The 23,675-nt window shown below is 48.8% G+C and overlaps 1 protein-coding gene across 2 annotated transcripts in view; it reads left to right on the top strand.

Moving 5' to 3' along the window:
- Positions 1 to 320: 320 nt before the first annotated feature.
- slc23a4 (solute carrier family 23 member 4) overlaps positions 321 to 23,675 on the top strand; it is a 70,158-nt gene continuing 46,803 nt past the window's right edge. The window contains exons 1-3 of one of the 2 annotated variants that reach the window (XM_086008959.1): positions 321 to 695; positions 11,204 to 11,350; positions 15,064 to 15,221. In XM_086008959.1, the coding sequence (XP_085865085.1) occupies positions 648 to 695; positions 11,204 to 11,350; positions 15,064 to 15,221 (353 nt within the window). In that variant the 5' untranslated portion in view covers positions 321 to 647. The remainder of the gene's footprint in view (positions 696 to 11,203; positions 11,351 to 15,063; positions 15,222 to 23,675) is intronic. The other variant, XM_086008958.1, reaches the window with a different exon arrangement.

Here is a 23,675-nt window from a genome sequence, read left to right as displayed (position 1 = left end):
TGGTGTTGTGGATCCGCTGTCCATTATAGAAATCACCAAATTTTCATTTCCACCTGGGCAGTGTTGAAAATCTGCCTCATTTTCATTGAACCTCTCTATCTGAATTTCTGCTACGCTGTCACATTCCCAGTGTTTGTGTGTAGCAGTCTACTTTAATGATTGTAGTAATGAAACATTACAGCCCTGTGCAGTAAGCATTTTATTTTAATTTTGTATTATGGTTTATATGGTACATGTGAGTCTGGTTGTATAGCAGGATTAATCTATTACAGTGGGCTGGGTACTTATGAGCTGCGGCACTGTTCAAATCAGCGAGATTCAATGATTAATCGGACTGTACAGTCACTATTTGTTTGCTCTGTTAGGGCAGTACTTTCACAGACTATTACTGTGAATCTCAGTCAGTCCTCTCACATTCCTGCATTCTCACTGGAATGACGGTCTTCAGCTAGAGAACTCTAGAGAGTAAATCTTTTGTGAGCAGGTAGCTCCTGAGGTGGAAGAATATTTTTAAGTTTTTGCACAGAAATTTCAGTCCAGCCCTATGTGACTCCTTGTAGTTATCTGGGATTAAATACTTGCTGCCCGTCCTTCTGAAAGAATTGCTCGTGAGCGTATTCTATTGTACAGCTGTGCCCTAAATTGCTATGTCTTCAGAGAAAGAACTCAACGGGTTGGATAATTATGGCTATGTCGTAAGTATCAAATTGTTTTCTGAGATAATGAGTTGGTTTTTTATATTGGTAATACAATGAAGTTCCATTAAATATTAACAATAATCTGTGTACTAATTGATGCAATGTGCACTCGTGGCTCACTTGTACTCCTGAAAAATGATTTATTTGCTGGCTACTAGGGTTTCTTTTTCTTATTTCTGTAGGGTGTTTTTGCATGCCTCGTGTTTCTATGACTCTCCCTTGAGTCGACCCGTGCATTAAAAACTCCCCGGTTTGGGGTGTTTCCCTTGGACGGCAGGAGCTTTAGCCAATAGTCCCTGCCTAGCCCGTCGATTAGCGGGTAATCCCTTACAGAGAGAGAGACCAAGGCCAGATAGGTCTTCTCCTATGCTCGATGCGCAGCGTCCCCAACGGGATTACTGTGTAACCCGGCCGTGACCGGATGCTGCACGGTTGGTCTTCCGAATTATACCGCAAACCACAAGCCCCACAACCCCTAAGTTCGGACCCAAGGAGTTACTATGGATAGATTATAATTGACTCAGACGAAACGAAACGGTTCAGGTTGGTCAAAGATCGATTCCTTTTATTAAACTCGCAAACGACAACACCTACTCCTCTCGCTTATGGCATAATGAGTAGGTGACCATGGACACTAGCTTATAACCTTAGACTAAAATACCCACTATTAAATCCGTGTGTTAATGGAGACACGGAATGCAGGAGTTGGTTTAACAAGTCTTTACTGAATGGCGACAATCTGGAAACTGAAACTACAGAAGCCTGCCAGGGCCTTTTATACAGGGATGGTCACTGCCGGTACTGCAGTCTGAGACCAGTTATTCCCTTAAAGGGACATACACAACAAATCCTCCCCTTTTAGATAAACAGTACATAACATTCATTTAAGAACTAAATAATAACGAATTACAATTACAATTACGGTTGCTAGATACATTAGTTGAAGTTAAGCAATTATAAGTTCAGTCTTTGAGGAGGCTTCCTGATTCTGTCTGGATAATGCCTCTTTGGGATATCAGGTTCTTCTGGCAAGGTTGAGTCGGGATCAATGTCGTTGTTTGGTTCGTCTGCTTCCAATATCACCGATTCTGCGGTAGATGCAATTGGTACTTCGGTTTCATCGCCAGGTGTATCAGATCGTGGTGTGGAGTTGAGGTTTTCCAGTGACTCTAGAATCTGGTCAGCATGGCGTCTTACAATGCTTTCTGCAACGTCCACGGTATACATTAGAAGTCCTTGCCGTGTACAGATCGTTCCTGGCTGCCATTTCTCTGTGCGGTAGTCCCGGGCCAAAACTGGTTGACCTATCTTAAAACTCCTGGTCGGCCTTTCATTCATATTCTGAAACTGCCTGTTCTCCACATCTCTTCTGACGTTTGGCTTAACCAAATCCAAGCGGCATCGTAGTCTTCGATTGAAGAACATCATGGCTGGAGTTTGGTTGGTAACCGCATGTGTCGCATTCCGGTAGGCAAACAAGAAGTTATCCACCTTGTGTTGTAGGGGTATATCTTCATTACACATTGCCTTGATAGCCTTCTTGAATGTTTGAACAAACCTCTCGGCCAATCCATTAGTGGCTGGATGATATGGGGCGGATGTGTAATGCTTAACACCATTGTTCTTTAAGAACCTCCGGAATTCTTCAGACACAAACTGTGGTCCATTGTCAGAGCAAATCTGTTCAGGCAGCCCATTCCTGGCGAATATGGTTCGTAAGGCTGTGATAGTTTTTTCCATGGTGGTTGAGGACATTTTTATTACCTCTGGCCACTTTGAATGTGCATCCACCGCAATTAAAAACATCGAGTCCATAAAGGGACCAGCAAAATCAATGTGCACCCTTTGCCACGGAGATGAGGGCCACTCCCATGGATGTAGAGGGGCTTGTGGTGGGGCGTTTTGGACCTTCTGGCGTCCTGTACAGCTCTTGGTCATCTCTTCGATTTCTCTATCGATTCCCGGCCACCACACAAACGCTCTGGCTAAGTTCTTCATTTTTACTCCTCCCAGATGACCCTCATGAAGCTCATTGAGCGCTCTATCCTTCAATTTGGGTGGAATTACTACTCTGGATCCACACATCAAGGTTCCTCTGCACACTGACAGCTCTTCTCTTCTCGGCGAGAATGCTGGCAGCAGCGGTTCGCCATGTGCTGGCCATCCCTTCACCGTTAAATCATAGACCCAGGAGAGTGTCGGGTCATTTCGTGTTTCCTTTTCTATGTTTGCATTCGTCACAGGGAGACATTCGACAATAGTCGAGTGGAATAACTCCACTGGATCCACTGCCAGTTCTTCTTCCACCGTCGGCAACGGTAGGCGCGACAATCCATCAGCATTCCCATGCTGTTTAGTTCCTTTGTACTCGATGTCATATTGGTGTGCCCCTAGGAAAAGGGACCACCTCTGTAGCCGTTGTGCCGTCATTATCGGTACGCCCTTCTGAGGGTTGAAAATGGAGACGAGAGGTTGATGATCAGTTAGTAGAGTAAATTTCTGACCGTGCAGGTAGTGATTGAACTTCTTCACCCCCCACACCAGGCTGAGGGCCTCTCTGTCAATCTGGGCATAGTTACGCTCGGCTGAAGTTAACGAGCGTGATGCAAAAGCTATCGGCCTCTCAGAACCATCAAGGAATTTACATGACAGTACCGCCCCAATGCTGTAGAGAGACGCATCACACGCCAGTCTTATCGGTAGTGATGGGTTGTAGTGAGCCAATACTTCTCTTGAAGTGATTAGGTCCTTACTCTTCTGAAAGGCCCGCTTATATTCATTGCTCCATTTCCATGCTACTCCCGTTCGTAGTAGGGCGTTCAGTGGCTGCAGAATTGTGGACAAATTCGGCAAAAATTTATGGTAATAATTCACCAATCCGAGGAATGACCTCAGTTGTGACACATTTTCAGGCGCTGGAGCCTTAACTACTGCTTCAATTTTGTCAGGGGACTTATGCAACCCCTCTTCATCAATCACGTGGCCACAATACGATATCTGTTTCTTAAAAAACTCGCACTTGGGGCGATTGGCTCGTAGCCCATGTTCACGTAGTCTAGTGAGCACCTGCTCTAGGTTGGCAAGGTGTTCACTGTCATCTTCACCTGTCACTAGGATGTCGTCCAAGTAACACTGAGTCCTCGGAATCCCTTGCAGGACTTGTTCCATCGCTCTTTGCCATATCGCCGGAGCTGATGCTATTCCGAATACCAGTCGATTATACTGGTAAAGACCTTTGTGAGTGTTTATCGTGAGATACTTCCTAGAGGATTCTTCAACCTCCATCTGCAAATATGCTTGCGCTAGGTCAATTTTTGTAAAACGCTTCCCTCCGGATAGTGAGGCGAAGATATCTTCTATCCTTGGAAGAGGATATTGTACTGTGTGAAGGACTGGGTTCACTGTCACCTTGAAGTCCCCACAGATGCGAACCTTCCTTGGCTCCTCAGACTTATTGTTTAACGTTTTCTTCATGACAGGAACGATGGGTGTCGCCCACTCGCTCCAGTCTACCTTAGATAACACGCCTGCATTCTCCAGATTCTCCAGCTCTGCCTCGACGGCTGGGCGAATTGCATATGGTACCGGTCTTGCTTTGAAAAACTTGGGAATTGCATTCTCCTCTATTTTTATCGAGGCGGTTACGCCTTTTAAGAGTGCCCAGTTCTTGTTGAAATACCTCTTTGGTGTCAGCTAAGATTGTTGACAATCGTCCAGGAGTGACGTCGCCATCCTTTTTACCAGCCACCGTCAGTGCCTGAATGGAGTGCCAGTCTAAACTTATCTTTCTGATCCATTCACGTCCCAATAACGGTGGTCCACCATCTTGCAGAATGTAGAGATACAATTTCCGTATTTTCTTGCCGTTGTATTCGACAGGCACCCTTATTTTTCCTCTGGGGTATACTTTTTGCCCCGTATACGTCCTCACGACAACGGATGTCTCTCTCAAGGGTATGTGTGGGAATAGTCGCTCATAGTCTCGTCGATTCATGACGGTTAGAGCTGATCCTGTATCCAATTCCATTTTGACTTGAGACCCTGCTATCGTGAGGGTGACCCAATTGGTTCGGTGATCCTCTTTTGCGATTACGTTGTGAAGTTTGAGACAGCTTAGTCTCTTGTTCCCGGATTCACTATCGCTCATCTGGTCTTCGGAACTACTGTCCGTCATCTTTTGTACTTTCCTGTACGGTTCCTTAGTAGCCTTTTTATTGTCGTTGGTCTTCTTCTCAGACCTGCAAACTCGTGCAATGTGTCCCATCTTTCCGCATTGCCTGCATTTGTTGTCCTTGGACCAGCAGTCCTTCTGGTCATGGTTTGTTCTGCCGCAGCGATAACATTTTGCAAATCCCCGTGTCATTTCGTGGGTGCCGTATTCCTGTGGCTTTTGTTGTATTTCCGCAGCTCCCCTTGCTGCTGCTTCGTACGATACTGCCACGCTGAAAGCCTTATCTAGCGTCAGCTCTTTCTCTGAGAGTAACCTCTTCTGGGTTCCTTCACTCAGGAGTCCACAGACAAATTTGTCCCGTAAGGTATCTGCCAGTCCTGCTCCGAACTGGCAGTGCTTTGATAGCTTGCGTAGTTCCGTAAGGTAATCAGCATTGCTCTCATTTTTATGCTGATTTCTCCTGTGGAATTTAAATCTTTCTGCTATCAGCAGCGGTGTAGGATTTAGGTGTTCCTGTAGGATAGCAACAATTTCGTTAAAACTCTTCGCCTTTGGTTTGGCTGGAGTAATCAGGTCCCGCAATAGGCCGTACGTTCTTGCGCCCATTAAATTTGGCAATACCGATGCCTTTTTCCCCTCGGCTATTTCGTTTGCCTCGCAATATACCTCGACTCTTTCCACATACGTTGTCCAGTCTTCTATTGCATTATCGAAGGCAGTGATATCGCCAGTCTTTGGCATCTTGAAAATCTAAGATGGCGTCTCCCGCGCTTTTCCTTCGTCCCCGATGGATCAAAATGGCGCCTCCCGCGCTTTTCCTTCTTCCCCGCTGAGTTAAGATGGCGCCTCCTGCGCTTTCCCGCCGCTGCCACTGCTGTCAACGCCGCTCTCCGCGGTATTTTTATTTTTAACCGTTCCCGTCGTGGAGCGGACCCTCTGGGACACTTCCCTCCCGCTTCTTAGGTCCGAACGCTGCCCGGCTGCGAAGCACCGGCCGCGCCCTGTGTGCTCCACCCTCTCTCTCTCTCTGCTGCCCGACTCGCTGCCCGGCCCCGTTGCAGAGCCACCCGATCGAGCTCTAGCCCGCCGCAGCCCAGGAAGGATCAGTGCACTACCTGCCACCAGCCCGATTAGCTGGGAAACCACAGACTGGGGAACCAAGCCTGGCTCTTGACAGTCTCCCCTGCAAGTTTTCAATCCGATGATTTGGAGGGTGGTTGCCCACGGTCGACGCCCGTTTCTCAAGTTTCTTTGGATTTTTTTTTTTTTCTTTTCTGGCTTCGACCTTCAATAACGTCGTCTGAGGTGCTGCCGAGTTGCAGGTAAGTTCGTTTCTTACTCGTCGCCAGTATTAAATCCATGTGTTAATGGAGACACGGAATGCAGGAGTTGGTTTAACAAGTCTTTACTGAATGGAGACAATCTGGAAACTGAAACTACAGAAGCCTGCCAGGGCCTTTTATACAGGGATGGTCACTGCCGGTACTGCAGTCTGAGGCCAGTTATTCCCTTAAAGGGACATACACAACACCCACCCTGTTGGTTACGCCGAACCAACCCCTTCCCAGAATCTAAGCCTAGATAATGGAAAAACCCTTCTAACTAAACCCCTCTCCCGTTTTGGTCAGAACCCACACTTGGAAGCCTCCTCACACACACACACACACACACACACACACGTGTTAGCCTGCATCTTGGACACTTGCAGTTCCTCAGCAGCCAAACACGCGGGCGGTCCTGGGGATTTCTAGAGGTGTATGCTAGATATAATTACCAGCCCTTGTCGTTGATTCACACGGTCCCAGGTCCGTTCGACTCCAGAGACAAAACCGTGCCTAACAGAGGCATGCGATGAGGCCTAGAGAGTTACATTCAGGTGGTATGGCAAGGCACTCACTTCGGGCGTTCCTGGAGAGTTGCCGGACTCGTAGCTACGCAGAGAACCCCGTTACAGATGGTAGAGAAAAGCAAGCACTGAATCCCCAAAGTTCAGCATATTTATACCCCGTATAATACACAAAACTGGCTGGGTGATTCCTGGTTACCATGGTCGCAGAGATGCTAGTTGGTCTTCCTGGTGAAGTCTCTGTCCTGGATTGGTCATCTTGATGAAAACAATGGTAGGCCATTACTGTAGATGAGCAGTTCTCGAAGTGCTAACTGTTTGTTAAGTTCTTGACTGCTCCTTCATTGAAAGAGTCCAGAGGTGTTACTTTTGGCCTCCAAACCTCATTGTCCATCCAGACATCCCGGCTCCATGGACAAAAGGTGTTTTTCCACAAATCACACAAGTTCGAATATGAAAAGACCCCCTGCCTTTCATGACGTCAGCATTGAGACTGGTCCCATGGCAACCCAAAAGACAGACAGTTCCTGCTATCTTCACAGAAACCAACAGTCAGTCCTGTTTAAAGTCCAAAAGTCCAAACTCCATTTTGAAATGCAGCCCAAGTGCATCTCCATTTTAAAAGGGTACATACCCATTTTAAAAGTCCAGAAATCCTTCAGGCACCTGCGCCCACTGATGTTGGCACCAGCCAAATCCTACATGTAGAAACATAGAAAAATAGGAGCAGGAGTCGGCCATTCGGCCCTTCGAGCCTGCTCTGCCATTCAATATGATCATGGCTGAACCTCTATCTCAATACCATATTCCCGCTCTCTCCCCATACCCCTTGATGCCTTTTGTGCCTAGAAATCTATCTATCTCCTTCTTAAATATATTCAGTGACTTGGCCTCTACAACCTTCTGTGGTAGAGAATTCCACAGGTTCACCACCCTCTGAGTGAAGAAATTTCTCCTCATCTCAGTCCTAAATGTCTAACCCGTATCCTGAGACTGTGCCCTGAGACTTATAGTGTGAGAGTCCGTCCATTTAAAGTATTTTCTCTTCGACGGTTTCACAGCAACCCCGTCCCATACATTAAGCAGGCAGGAAGGTTATCTGGTACGTACCAAACCATCGACCTGCCATCCCAACTCCTAATAAACTTATAAAATAAAGTGTTGGATATCCTTCGCTGAATCCAGTGACATGAGTACATCATTCACATACCAGCAGTTAAGTCATAGGCTTTGCTTAATGCCGTTTTGCAACTACAGGCACACAAGAGAAGATTGTGTTTTTTTACTCCTCAGTTAAATGTCGGGGGAAAGTTTACACCGGGAGTAGATGCAATACCTTTCAAGAAGGAAACTGTATCCCAGTGTGGCTCAGTGCCTTCAGGAAGGGAGGGAAGAAAATTGGAGGGGGAGACATTCCCTGAAATGATTTTACTGTAGGAATGTTTAGTTCCTATCCAAAAGACTGAGGTCCACTCAGGCGATCAAATAAACGAGGTTTAATGAAAACGAACAGAGTTTAACGGATAACTACAGGAGAACATCAAATATTGGTCTAGTCAGTTCGGAGGCTCCACGAGGACTGCTTGGGCGGTCCCGTGGCTGACGTCATGACGTCATCACGTTTTTCCCGCCGGTGGGGGATCACGTGATGAACAGCGTGACGTCATCGCGTTTACCCGCGCTATTAAAGTGATCGCACACTGTACAACTAAACAGTGAAAACAAAGATACAGACTCAGGCTGTAGCTAACATATTATTAAAGGGAATTATATACAATTGATTGATTGGAGTCCCTTAGTGGCTCCGCCACATTACTATGTTATTTCAGTTAGGCAGCAGAGTATTAAAATGCCATGTCTGTGCCACACAAATAAGGTGTGCAGCAGTAAGTGAATTAAATTTAAAATTAAGTACTTGACACTTCTACAGTCAAGCTGTACCCCGAACCAAATTCTGACACACCCAGTAACTAATGATCTTACTCTGGTGCTGTTGTTGTTTGGCGAACTGACCTCTACCTACCGGAAGCTGAACGCCAACTCTCCGACACCTCCTCCTACCTCCACCTGGACCATGGCCCCACTACCGAACACCAAACCACCGTTTCCAAGACTGTCACTGACCTCATCTCCTCTGGAGATCTTCCACCCGCGGCCACCAACCTCATAGTTCCCAAACCCCGCACAGCCTGCTTCTACCTCCTTCCCAAGATCCACAAACAGGACTGCCCTGGTGGACCCATTGTTTCAGCCTGTTCTTGCCCCATGGAACTTATCTCTTCCTATCTCGACTCTATCTTTTCTCCCCTTGTCCAGTCTCTTCCCACCTACATCCGCGACTCTTCGGACGCCCTCCGCCACTTTAACAGTTTCCAGTTTCCTGGCCCCAACCGCTTCCTTTTCACCATGGACGTACAATCCCTCTACACCTCCATCCCCCACCAGGGTGGCCTGAGGGTGCTCCACTTCTTCCTTGAACAGAGGCCCGACCAGTCCCCATCCACCACTACCCTCCTCCACCTGGCTGAACTTGTTCTCACATTGAACAACTTCTCCTTTAACTCCACTCATTTCCTCCAAATCAAAGGTGTTGCTATGGGTACCCGCATGGGTCCTAGCTATGCCTGCCTTTTCGTGGGATATGTGGAACACTCTTTGTTCCAGTCCTACTCAGGACCCCTCCCTCACCTCTTTTTCCGATACATTGATGACTGTATCGGTGCCGTTTCCTGCTCTCGCCCTGAACTTGAAAATTTCATTCACTTTGCCTCCAATTTCCACCCTTCCCTCACCTTCACATGGTCCATCTCTGACTCTTCCCTTCCCTTCCTCGACTTCTCCGTCTCCATCTCTGGGGATAGGTTATTGACCAACATTCACTACAAGCCCACTGACTCCCACAGCTACCTGGACTACACTTCCTCCCACCCCGCTTCCTGTAAGGACTCTATTCCATTCTCTCAGTTTCTCCGTCTCCGGCGCATCTGCTCCGACGATGCCACCTTCCACACCAGTGCTTCTGACATGTTTTCCTTTTTCCTCAACTGAGGATTCCCCTCTACCATGGTTGACACGGCCCTCGACCGTGTCTGTTCTATCTTCCGCACTTCGGCCCTCACCCCTGCCCCTCCCTCCCGGAACCACGATAGGGTTCCCCTTGTCCTCACCTTTCACCCCACCAGCCTCCACATTCAACGGATCATCCTCCGCCATTTCCGCTACCTCCAAAGTGATCCCACCACCAAACGCATCTTCCCCTCCCCTCCCCTTTCAGCATTCCGTAGGGACCGCTCCCTCCGAGACACCCTAGTCCACTCCTCTATCACCCCCAGCACCCCTTCCCCTTCGCCCGGCACCTTCCCGTGCAAGCGCAGGAGATGTAACACCTGCCCCTATACCTCCCCCCTTCCCACTGTCCAGGGCCCCAAACACCCCTTCCAGGTGAAACAGTGGTTTACTTGTACTTCTTGCAATCTAGTATACTGTATTCGCTGCTCACGATGCGGTCTCCTCTACATTGGGGAGACCAAACGCAGATTGGGTGACCGCTTTGCGGAACACCTCCGTTCAGTCCGTAAGGGTGACCCCGAGCTTCCGGTCGCCTGTCATTTTAATTCACCGCTCCATTCCCACTCGGACCTCACCGGCCTTGGCCTCTTGCATTGTTCCACGGAAGCTCACCATAAACTTGAGGAACAGCACCTTATCTTCCGATCAGGCACTTTGCAACCTTCTGGACTCAAGATCGAGTTCAACAATTTCAGATCATAACCTTGGCCCCTATTACATTTTTACTTATATTTTTTATCCACCCCGTTGCGGTTTCTCCGTTCCCCCCCCCTTCCTTTTTTTCCTCTCTCCCACATGGCAGCTGTCTCTCATTCTGCCAGAACATTTCACACCTAATCTGAGCCGTCTTTTGTCTCCACTAGTCCTATCACCATCTCGTCTCGTTTTGAATACCTCTTAACGTCTCTTCACTTCTTTTGTTCTTTCCCAGCCCTGCCTTTCGATCTATTTCATTTCCTTTCCAGTTTTGAAAAAGGGTTAGACCCGAATCGTCGACTTTAATTTCTCTCCACGGATGTTGCCTGGCCTGCTGAGTTTTTCCAGCATTTTCTGTTGTTGTTTTAGATTTCCAGCATCTGCAGTATTTTGCTATCGTAATGATCTTACTCCCCTGATTAAATCTTCTGCATGTTGTTCAATTTCTTTTCTGCCAAAAATAAATAGCAACAGATTTAATACTAATCAAAAAGAAAGTGAGGCAAGTAGTTATAACATAAGAACATAAGAAATAGGAGCAGGAGTAGGCCATACGGCCCTTTGAGCCTGCTCCGCCATTCAATAAGATCATGGCTGACCTTCTGCCTCAACTCCACTTTCCCGCCATATCCCAAATCCCTTAGTGTCCAAAAACCTAACATAGAGCACTCTTAAAATAATTCAGTTGCTCAGCAAGGACATTCATTTTTTTTTATTATTTAGAATGAAGATGGAAGCATTCAGTACACTAGCACACCAGAGAAGAAGGAGGACAGCAGACTTTCTTCACCTAAGAAAAATGTAAACAAGATGGCATACTGTATCACTGATGTTCCCCCCTGGTACTTATGTATACTTCTTGGCACTCAGGTAAGAGACAGAGAGACAACGAGAGAGAGACAAACCAAAGAAAAAGCATGTGCATTTATATAGTACCTTCCATGTCCTTAGGTGTACCGTGGCTGCAGTGTGTACCATCTATAGGATGCACTGCAGCAACTCACCAAGGCTTCTCTAGCAGCATCTCCCAAACCTGCGACCTCTGTCATCTGGAAGGATAAGGGCAGCAGATGCATGGGAACACCATCACCTCCAAGTTCCCCTCCAAGTCACACATCATCCTGACTTGGGCATATATCACCGTTCCATCATTGTCACTTGGTCAAAATCCTGGAACTCCGTCCCCAACAGCATTGTGGAACTATCTTCAGCACACGGACTGCAGTGGTTCAAGAAGAAGGTCCATCACCACCTTCTCATGGCAATCAGGGATCAGCAGTAAATGCCAGCCTTGCCAGCAACGTCCACATCCCAAGAATTAATTTAAAAAAAGGATGTCCCAAAGTACTTCAAAACCAATACTTTTGAAGTAAAAACAGAAAGTGCTGGAAATACTCAGCAGATCAGGCAGCACCTGTAGAGAAAGAAACAGAATTAACATTTCAGGTCGATGACCATTCATCAGAACTGGAAAAAGTTGGTGATGTAAAAGGTTTTTAAGCAAGTGTAGGGGCAGGGAGAGGGTGGAGGAGAGGAAAGAACAAAAGGGAAGGTCTGTGATAGGATGGAAGGCAGGAGAGATTAAGAGACAAAAGAGCTGATGGTGCAAGGCAAAAGGAGATGGTAATGGGACAGGTTAAGAAACAAAAGATGAGTCTAGATGAGGTGTAAATGGCAATGGCAGAATCATCAACAGCTGCCATGTGAAAAGAAAATAGGGGCCGAGCTTATGGTCTGAAATTGTTAAACTCACTGATGAGTCCAGAAGGCTGTAAAGTGCCTAATCGAAAGATGAGGTGCTGTTCCTCGAGCTTACGTTGAGCTTCATTGGAACAGTGTAAGAGGCTGAGGATAGAGCGGTCAGAGTGGGAGTGGAGCGGAGAATTAAAGTGACAGGCGACCGGAAGCTCAGGGGTCACCCTTACGGACTGAACGGAGGTGTTCCACAAAGCGGTCACCCAATCTGCGTTTGGTCTCCCCAATGTAGAGGAGACCGCATTGTGAGCAGCGAATACAATATACTAAATTGCAAGAAGTACAAGTAAATCGCTGTTTCACCTGGAAGGAGTGTTTCGGGCCCTGAACAGTGGGAAGGGAGGAGGTAAAAGGGCATGTGTTGCATCTCCTGCGCTTGCACGGGAAGGTGCCGGGCGAAAGGGAAGGGCTGTTAGGGGTGATTGAAGAGTGGACCAGGGTGTCGCGGAGGGAGTGGTCCCTTTGGAATGCTGAAAGGGGAGGTGAGGGGAAGATGTGTTTGGTGGTGGGATCACGCTGGAGGTGGCGGAAATGGTGGAGGATGAGCCGTTGAATGTGGAGGCTGGTGGGGTGAAAGGTGAGGACAAGGGGAACCCTATCGTGGTTCCGGGAGGGAGGGGAAGGGGTGAGAGCAGAAGTGCGGGAAATAGAACGGACACGGTCAAGGGCTGTGTCAACCACAGTAGAGGGGAATCCTCGGTTGAGGAAAAAGGAAGACATGTCGGAAACACTAGTATGGAAGGTGGCATCATCAGAGCAGATGTGGCGGAGACGGAGAAACTGGGAGAATGGAATAGAGTCCTTACAGGAAGCGGGGTGGGAGTAAGTGTAGCCCAGGTAGCTGTGGGAGTCAGTGGGCTTATAGTGAATGTTTGTCAATAGCCTATTGCCAGAGATGGAGACAGAGAAGTCGAGGAAGGGAAGGGAAGGGAAGGGAAGAGTTGGAGATGAACCATGTGAAGGTGAGGGAAGGGTGGAAATTGAAAGCAAGGTCCCCTCCCTCACCTCTTTTTCCAGTACATTGATGACTGTATCGGTGTTGTTTCCTGCTCTCACCCTGAGCTAGAAAATTTCATTCACTTTGCTTCCAATTTCCAAACTTCCCGTGCAAGCGCAGGAGATGCAATACCTGCCTTTTTACCTCCTCCCTTCCCACTGTCCAGGGCCCGAAACACTCCTTCCAGGTGAAACAGCGATTTACATGTACTTCTTGCAATTTAGTATACTGTATTCGCTGCTCATGATGCAGTCTCCTTTACATTGGGGAGACCAAACGCAGATTGCAGAACACCTCCGTTCGGTCCGTAAGGGTGACCCCGAGCTTCCGGTCGCCTGTCACTTTAATTCTCCGCTCCACTCCCACTCTGACCTCTCCGTCCTTGACCTCTTACACTATTCCAATGAAGCTCAACGTAAGCACGAGGAACAGCACCTCATCTTTCGATAAGGCACTTTACAGCCTTCTGGACTCAACATCGAGTTGAACAATTTCAGACCATAACCTCAGCCCCTATTTTCTTTTCGCATGACAGCTGTTGATGATTCTGCCATTGCCATTTACCCTTCTACTAGACTCATCTTTTGTTTCTTAACTTGTCCCATTACCATCTCCTTTTGCCTTGCACCATCATCCCTTTTGTCTCTTAATCTCTCCTGCCTTCCATCCTATCACAGACCTTCCCTTTTGTTCTTTCCTCTCCTCCACCTCTCCCTGCCCCTACACTTGCTTAAAAACCTTTTACATCTCCAACGTTTTCCAGTTCTGACGAAGGGTCATCGCCCTGAAACGTTAACTCTGTTTCTCTCGCTACAGATGCTGCCTGACCTGCTGAGTATTTCCAGCATTTTCTGTTTTTATTTCAGATTTCCAGCATCCACAGTATTTTGCTTTTGAATTACTTTTGAAGTATAGTCACTGTTGTTATGAAGATAAATGTGGCAGCCTATTTACGCACATCGAAATCCAAGAAACTGCATATTGGATAATGATCAGCTAATGTTTTTTGTGTTTTTCGTTAATGAATAAGTGTTGGCTAGGAACCCAAAGAACTCCTCTGCTCTTTGAGTAATGTCACGGGATCTTTTACACCCATTTAAACATCCTCCAATTAATGCAGCACTCCCTCAGTGCTGCACTGAAGTGCTAGCCTTAATTATGTGCTCAAGTCCATGGTGGGACACTGAAAGAGAATAAAACAGACAGAGGAAAATAAAGAAAGGGAAAAGGAAAGAAAAATGCAGAGGAGAGGCACTATCAGCCAGCTGTTCAATCATAGGGGCATCACAGCCAAGTCTAGTCTACCCTCACTAAATATTTAAACACACACATCTAGAATTTCTACGAGGCTTCTCCCAATCTCATGCCATAACTTTGGCGGAATACTAGTGGAAACTGCAAAAATACCATAAACAGCTGTTTCCCCAAGGTTTCCCCCAATCATTCATGGAAGTTATGGTTGGACGTTAGGAAAACCTCATGGAAATTCTCCTGCAAACAAATTTTGCACCAGAGGTTACTGGATAGTGATCAGGAGCAGCTACGTGTGCTAAATTTCCCCTCTCTATGCTGGCATTTTGGAGAAGGGACAGAAGGAAAGAAGAGCCGTATGTCCACAAGTGACGCAGTGACATTTTACAATATGTAATGACAAAAAGAGGAAATAAAGGTTTGCCTTACAAACCTTACAGGCAACAATGCTCCTCCAATACTAGAAAGAGAAAAGTATAAGAAGGAAGGAAAGAGCAACAAATCACACATCATTAGCAATTTTTAAGAAACTCATGAACGAGCCTGATTAAAATTCTGTTTGTAATGACATTTTCTCCAGCATTATCTGACTGCTTTAGGTGGGACTGTAGCCATCCCCCTCCTTCTGTCTCGGGAGCTCTGCTTACAACATGACCACCTCACCCAAAGCTACCTTATCAGCACCATATTCTTTGTGTCGGGAATCTGCACGCTACTTCAAGTTCTTTTTGGGGTCAGGTAAGACAGCAATATATTTTAATCTTCAACCTGTGCCAAATAATCAAAAATAACCCATGTCTAATTCCTCAGCACAGCTTCCAGAATACATGGCAGAGTGACAATCAGACCTGGACTTTCAGAATATAGGAATGTTAACCTTTAGAACTAGAGGGCAAGAATATAAAGGGGAGGAGGTTTTGCTGCAGCTATACAAAGCCCTGGTTAGACCACAGCTGGAGTACTGTGTACAGTTCTGGGCACCACACCTTAGAAAGAATATATTGGTCTTGGAAGGAGTACAACACAGATTCACCAGAATGATACCAGGGCTCCAAGGGTTAGATTATGAGGAGGGATTACATAAACTAGGTTTGTATTCCCTTGAATATAGAAGGTTAAAGGGTGATCTGATTGAGGATTTTACGATTTTGAAAGGAATTGATAGGGTAGAGAGATACAAACTTTTTCCGCTGGTGGGGGAGTCTGGAACAAGGGGACATAACCTTAAAATCAGAGCCAGGCCATTCAGGAGAGAAGTTAGGAAACACTACCTCATGTAAAGGGTGGTAGAAGTGTGGAACTCTCTTGCACAAAAAGCAGTAGATGCTACATGCTAGCTTAATAATTTTAAATCTGAGCACGATAGATTTTTGCTAGACAAGAGTATAAAAGGATATGGAGCCAAGGCAGGTGGATGGAGTTAAGATACTGATCAGCCATGATCTCATTGAATGGCGGAACAGGCTCGAGGGGCTGAATGGCCTACTCCTGTTCCTATGTTCCTATATTGCTAATCAAGATTGGTTGAGAACACTTTTTAAAATATACAGTGCCAAGCAATTTATCATTTTTTCTGTCAGTGCTGAGGCACGAAACATTTTTTCCCCTCTTGGCTCACAATATCAACATCCATGATTTCCAGTCAGACATCAGGTACAGTACCAACAAGATACGGAGGGAGCTTTACTTTGCACCTAACCCAATCTATATCTGAACTGGGAATGGTTACTATACATCTAATCTGTGCTGAAATTGCAGTGGGAGTGCTTGATATGCTTGACTTTGGGAATTTTATTGCTGCTTGGCATTGATTTTGAAATTTATGAATCTCTTGTGGTAGATGCTAATGGTAAGTCAGAGAATGTGGTGCTGTAAGATGCAATGGGGCTGATTTTGGTCTCCTCACCACCCCATTCCTGGGACTAGGGACAGGGTCACTGGCAAGTGCTTGGAAGCTAAGCTAGAGCCAAGCCTGGTTAATACCTGGTAGGGGTGACCATCAGGGAAGACCAGGTGCAGAAGGTCATGGAAGGAGCCCCGAGGAGGGGCGGTTGGTGAGAAGGTCACGGAAGGAGCCCCGGGAGGGGTGGCTGGTGAGCAGGCCCAGGCGTTGGGCTGAAGATTGTCGGACAGCGGGAATGGTGGAAATGGAATGGCGGCGCGCACAGACGCAGCGGCTTTGCTTCTCCCAGGACGGTGCTATTTACGTTAATGTTAATGTTATTTGTACTGGACTCATGGGAGCTTGCAAGATCACATTTCGTTGTTCATGTACTTGTGCATTGTACAATGACAATAAAGTTGAATTATTATTATTATTATTTGCGTTGGAAAATGGGGAAGTAGTGATTAGGAAATTAAGCAGAATTTCATCCTATCCACTTTACGCTGATTTCAGAGGCCACCCAATTTTCTGGAGGGAGGGGGGTGGTTGTTGGTGCACAGAGCTCCCATCCAATGCAGGTGGGAGCTGCCTTTACATATTTAAAAGGAGGTAGGGAAGGACACCCTGCCATTTTCTGGCCTACAGGCATTCCCCATATGCCCACGACAGCAAGTAGGTCTCGGGCAGACTTTAAAAAGCCTGCAGGCGTTCTCGGAAAGTGTTTCAGGCCATTTAAGGGCCCTTCTTGTAATTGATTTAAAAAAAAAATTATCTGGCACTTCGGTGTTCCGGAGCCTTCTGGTTCAAAATCAATGCCAGTTGTTCTTAATTATCTACTTTTTGGCTTTCTTCTCTCTTTTACCAGAGAGATTACCATTTGAGATCCTAAAGCTAATGGCCCAGAAATTCGGGTCGGGGGCTTCCCGCGGGTGTAAGCCCCCGACCTGCACTAACCTTGCGCGCCAGCCGTTGAGCTGTAGGGCCCCGTGGAATTCCGATCCGGGGCCTGGTCCAGCTGCCGGCGCGCAGTGCTTGCGTGTCCCAGGGGCGCAGTTAGTTCGATGCATCCCCTGGGATCATGTGGGCCATGGGCAGCCAATCGGAGGAGGGAAAAGCCCATTCATAAGCCTTGACAGGAAGACCTGTCAAGACTTATAAATACTACGGCCCCAAAATAGCAGTAAACCTTCAAATAATTTTTTTTTTAAATCACACTTTTTAAATAAACTATAAATTACATTAAATTGTGGCGGAGACCACATAGGGACAATAACACAATTCACAATGCATAGCCAATGTGGTTATATGTACCTAAACACAATTCATTATATATAGCCAATGTTGTTATATGTACGTACTGGGTTGTGTTATCGGGGCAGGGTCCCTTTAAGAGCGTCGGTTGCATGATGACGTCATGCGTTGGTAGCGTGATGACGTCATAGCCCTGCAATGAGGCTGAGAATCTCAGTCCTCGTGGAGAGTGAATAAAGTAACATGCGTTTTGCCTTTGCTGCAACAAAAGTCTCAGAGCCTGTTGATTTCTAGCGACTCCAACATTGGTGACCCCGCTGCTCTTTTGGACGATTTCAAAGACCTCATCCGAAATGGCGACGAATGCCGTTTCCATCAAATTACCCAAGTTTTGGGAACGACAGGCTGCCGCTTGGTTCGCCCAGGCCGAGGCTCAATTTGCACTCCGGGACATCACTGCGGACGACACGAGGTACTACTATGTCGTCTCTGCTCTCGGCAGCTCCACTGCAGCCAGAGTCGCGAGCCTGCTCGAGAACCCCCCGGAGCTCAACAAATTCGAAACGCTGAAAACGCACCTCTTAGAAACTTTTGGACTCACCGAAGCCAAGCGCGCACGCCGGTTTCTCTCTCTACCCATGCTTGGCGACTCCAAGCCCTCGGAGCTGATGGACCACATGCTGGCCCTCCTGGGCACACACAGGCCGTGCTTCCTCTTCAAGGAACTGTTCCTTCAACAGCTGCCAGGTCAGGTACGGTCGGCTTTAGCCAACTCTTCCAGTACCGATTTCCGCGACCTGGCCAAGGAGGCCGACAAATTTTTCTCCGCCGGGCAACAGTACTGCGCGGCCACGCGGATCCCTGCCCCCACCGATATAGCTCAACGGCGGCAGCCCCCAAGCCTCTGCTTCTACCACGCGCAGTTCGGCCCCAAAGCCAGGAAGTGCCGGCCCCCGTGCAGTTTTCCCGCGTCGAAACAAACGAAAGACCACTTGTCGGCTGCTATGGCTGTCAGCCGTTCAGGCAGTTTGTTATTTATTACGGACACCAACTCCAGACGTCGTTTTCTTTGCGACACGGGTGCCCAGGTGAGCGTCCTGCCCGCGTCAACCATAGACATGCAAGGGGGGAACCACGGCCCCGTTCTCGAAGCCGCCAACGGCAGTTCCATTCGCACCTTCGGGAAACAGAGCGTGGCGCTTTGTTTTGGCGGGCAGCGGCTCACCTGGGACTTTGTCATGGCAAAAGTGTCCACCCCCCTTCTCGGCGCTGACTTCCTCTGCACCAATGGCCTTTTGGTGGACGTCAAGAACCGATATCTTATCAGCGCGGAAACCTTCAGCTCGCTCCCGTGTTCCCTCAGCGGGTCCAGCACAACGAAGTTGTCCAGCGCACTCTCGACCTCCGACGAGTTTCCCCGCCTCCTCGCCGAGTTCCCGGACCTCACGAAGTCCACGTTCTCGTCCGCCGCCATCAAACATGGGGTAGAACACCACATCTCAACCACCGGTCCGCCCATCTACGCCCGCGCTCGGCGCCTCGACCCGGAGAAACTCGCCATCGCTAAAGCCAAGTTCGACACCATGGAGCGCCTCGGCATCATCCGCCGGTCGAACAGTCTGTGGGCCTCACCCCTCCACATCGCTCCGAAGCCAGGCGGCGGGTGGTGCCCATGCGGCGATTACCGGCGCCTCAACGACGCTACGACCCCCGACCGCTACCCGATCCCACACATCAAGGACTTCTCCACCCGCCTGGCCGGGAAAGTGGTATTCTCGAAAGTGGACCTCGTCCGGGGTTACCATCAGGTCCCTGTCCGGCCGCAGGACGTCCCGAAAACCGCGGTGATCACCCCGTTTGGGCTGTTCGAAATCCTCCGCATGCCATTTGGCCTCAAAAACGCCGCCCAGGCTTTTCAATGCCTAATGGACACTGTGTTACAGGACCTGACATACCTGTTCGTATACCTGGACGACATCCTCATCGCCAGCGCCTCCAGGACGGAGCATGTGTCGCACCTTTGGACTCTCTTCTAACGCCTCAGCCAGCACAGCCTAATCGTCAACCCGGCCAAGTGCCAGTTCGGGCTGTCCTCGATCGACTTTCTCGGGCACCACATCACGAAGGACGGGGCGGTGCCACTGCCATCGAAAGTGGAGGCTGTAATGGACATCCCGCGACACCTCACCGTGAAGGCCCTGCAGGAGTTTTTGGGCATGGTGAACTTTTACCATCGCTTCGTCCCCCGAGCAGCCCAGCTTATGCGGCCCCTTTACGAGGCCCTCAAAGGCAAGCCTGACAAGCTTGCCGTTGACTGGTCCGAGGAGATGGCCAATTCTTTCACGGACATGAAAAGGGCCCTGGCTAACACGACCATGCTGGCGCATCCGTTACCTGATGCGCTGATCGCTCTCACCACCGACGCCTCGGACTATGCGGTCGGCGCCGTCCATGAACAGTGGGTCAAAGGCTCCTGGCAGCCGCTCGCCTTCTTCAGCCGGCAGCTCCGCCCCAACGAGCGGAAGTACAGCACCTTCGATCGCGAGCTTCTCGGCCTCTACCTCGCCGTCCGACACTTCCGTTTCCTACTGGAGGCTCGCTCATTCACAGCGTTCGTGGACCACAAACCGTTGACCTTCACCATGGCCAAAGCTTCCGAGCCGTGGTCGGCCCGTCAGCAACACCAGCTGGCCTTCATCTCAGAGTTTACAATGGACATCCAGCATGTGGCTGGGAAAGACAACCCTGTCGCCGATTGTCTCTCCCGAGCCGTCGCCAGCACCGTGCACCTCGGCATCAACTGCACCCGCACGGCGGCCGACCAGGCCTCCAACCCGGACGTCCAGGCCTACAAGACGGCGGTCACGGGCCTTCAACTAGCGGACGCCGCGTTCGACGATGCCGGCACCACACTCCTGTGCGACGTCTCTGTTGGGCAGCCACGTCCCGTCGTGCCCGACGGGTGGAGACGGCAAGCTTTCAACGCCGTCCATAATCTTTCCCACCCGGGCAGGAAGCTGCCACAGAAGCTGGTGGCGGCTAAGTTCATCTGGCACGGGCTCAGGAAAGACGTTTACAACTGGGCCAGCACCTGCGTGGTATGCCAATGCTCGAAAGTACATCGCCATACTAAGGCCCCGTTGGCGCCTTTCACGGTGCCCGAGAGGCGGTTCGACCATGTTAACGTGGACCTGGTGGGGCCCCTGCAGCCCTCCCGCAGGTTCACCCACCTCCTCATAATGGACGACAGAACCACCCGATGGCCGGAAGCCATCCCGCTGTCTTCAACGACGTCCGCCGATGTGGCTCGGGCGTTCATCAGCACTTGGGTCGCCCGGTTCGGCGCCTCATCTGACATTTCCTCCGACCGGGGGCTCCAGTTCATGTCGGAGCTCTGGAACGCCGTCGCCCGAGGCCTCGGGTTGAGACTCCACCGCACCACAGCATACCACCCTCAGGCTAACGGACTGTGCGAATGGTTTCATCGCTCCATGAAGGCCGCGCTCCGGGCCAGCCTCCGGGACGACAGTTGGATCGACAGACTCCCGTGGGTCATGCTGGGACTCAGGACCGCCCTCAAGGAGGACCTCCAGTAATCGTCCGCCGAGCTCGTCTACGGACAGCTGCTGCGGGTTCCCGGGGATTTCGTCCCCAACGCAACGGAACCTTGGTCTGCAGCCCGTCAGCAGTCCGACCTTCTGGACAATGCCAAGGTTTTTGCGCCGGTGCGCACATCGCAGCACGGCCTCCCGCAGTCCCACGTTCCGCTCGACCTTCGTGCGGCGGAGTACGTTTTCGTCCGCCACGACGCCCACCGGGGGCCTCTTCAGCCACCCTACGATGGACCATTCCGCATCCTGGAAACTGGGGACAAGACCTTCGTAGTGGATGTCGGCGGTAAGCCGGACTGCATTTCCGTGGACCGTCATAAGCCGGCCCAACTGGATCTGGACCGACCCGTTGAGTTGGCACAGCCCTCGAGGCGGGGCCGCCCTCCGGTTTCTGCACCCTCAGTCCACCACCGAGCGCCCGAGGTCCCTCCGATGAACCCCCCGGTCCCCGCCCCGGAATTGAGGAGCCGTTCCAACCGTGTGATCCGGCCCCCCCAACGACTGACATTGCCAGTGCTAGTGAATTCTGGGGGGACTTATGTGGCGGAGACCACATAGGGACAATAACACAATTCACAATGTATAGCCAATGTTGTTATATGTACCTAAACACAATTCACTATGTATAGCTAATGTTGTTATATGTACGTATTGGGTTGGGTTATCGGGGCAGGGTCCCTTTAAGAGTGTCGGTAGCGTGATGACGTCATGCGTCGGTAGCGTGATGATGTCATAGCCCTGCAACGAGGCTGAGAATCTCAGTCCTCGTGGAGAGTGAATAAAGTAACACGCGTTTTGCCTTTGCTGCAACAAAAGTCTCGGAGCCTGTTGATTTCTAGCGACTCCAACAAAATAACTATTTTAAACAATAATTTAAATTTTTGAAAAAAAGTAATTTTATATTCTAACGGGGCTAAAAATAAACTTACCTTGCTTTAAAGTATTTAAAAATAATAAACCTGTGGAAAAAATGTTTTAATTTTAATTAATTGACCACTTACCTTGTAAAAAGCAGGCCTTATGCCTGCTTTTTACATTTCTAAATTCTAAAGACTTACCCTCCCGGAGAAACCTGTAAAAAAAAACGTAAGTTCAAAGCGCACGCGCAGACTCCCCCGCGCACGCGTTCGAACTCTGAACCCCTGCTTTCAGAGGAACGGAAGTGCCCATTTCCCGCGCATGCGGAATGCATGCAGGAAACTGGCACTTCCATCGGGCCCACGCGTGAGTACCCCGTGCGTACTCACCCGTGGAGACCTGAATTTCTGGGCCAATGTGTTCAGAGGAAGATTACCTGCGGAATGATGCTAAGTAAGTTGGGCTGCTTAAGATGTGCTCTGTGCCCTCCCGCCAGCACCCACATCTACAGAGAGATGACAAGAGCACCAATACCATGGGAACACCATCACCTCCAAATTTCCCTCCAAGTCACAAACCATCCTGACTTGAACAATTGCTAATTTTTCATTGTCGCTCGGTTAATATCCTGAAATTCCCCACCTAACATCATTGAGTATTAAATACGAGAAGTGCTGTGCAAGGAAGTAAGTGACAGTAATGACAACATTAAAGTATAACTTTAGTGGCTAGTTTAATAAACGTAGGTAGTGGGATCCATTAACTATGACATAGAAAAGTAATGGTTAATAAATCTACTCTTCAAAGGATTCAAGAACAGTTAAGTCAGGAAGACTTGTTTGAGAAAAGTATCTTTGAAATAAATAACTATGTCTGTTTACGCGAATAGACTGTTTTCAAAGGATTCAGGAACAGATACATCATAAGATCTTATCTCTGACATGTACCTTTGATGTAGGCAAAATAAGGTGTATAAAGGAGCATGGTTTTCAACAGTTCTTCGAAGGGCTCGAAAGATAGAACCAGAAACCGAGAGCCACTCTCTGTGTACAGATAAATTGATCATCAATGCTGTATATGAATAAAGTCTGTTCCGTATACTCTACATCAAGTGTCTCGTGCTTACTCGAAGCACATTGTTGTGAACCATAGAACAAAGGAGGTTCAATAACAGTTGATCTTTAACTGTGTTAGAGAAGGCCTATCGCCACCTTCTCAAGGCAACTACGGATGGGCAATAAATGTAGCCTTGCCAGCATTGCCCTCATCCTGAGAACAAACACACAAAAAAACTTGCCTTGGCAGTCATTGTGCTGGTGTACACTTGTCTTCCCAATGCAGGCTGCACCAGGAGACCCCTGCTGGCATCACCTTGAGATGTGATGCCTGACTAACCCTTCTGCTGGATGGTTCTTCAGAAGCACCACAATCACAGCGTATCATGGTACTGCATGAAAGAAGCCAGGCCAGTGTACTCAGGAGACAACATTGCCTGTTTGGCCGCATCTGCCAAGATGCCACTAACCACTTCTGCAGGACCTGGTATACCTACTTGGTTATGAGCAGGGGAACCTGCTTCTCAGGGTC

Source organism: Somniosus microcephalus, chromosome 16 (genome assembly GCF_052327205.1).
Source record: "Somniosus microcephalus isolate GS21.2 chromosome 16, FLI_Smic_1.0, whole genome shotgun sequence".
Lineage (NCBI taxonomy): Eukaryota > Metazoa > Chordata > Chondrichthyes > Squaliformes > Somniosidae > Somniosus > Somniosus microcephalus.
Note: the sequence above shows the minus strand (reverse complement) of the source record. Positions and strands in the feature narration are given on the sequence as shown.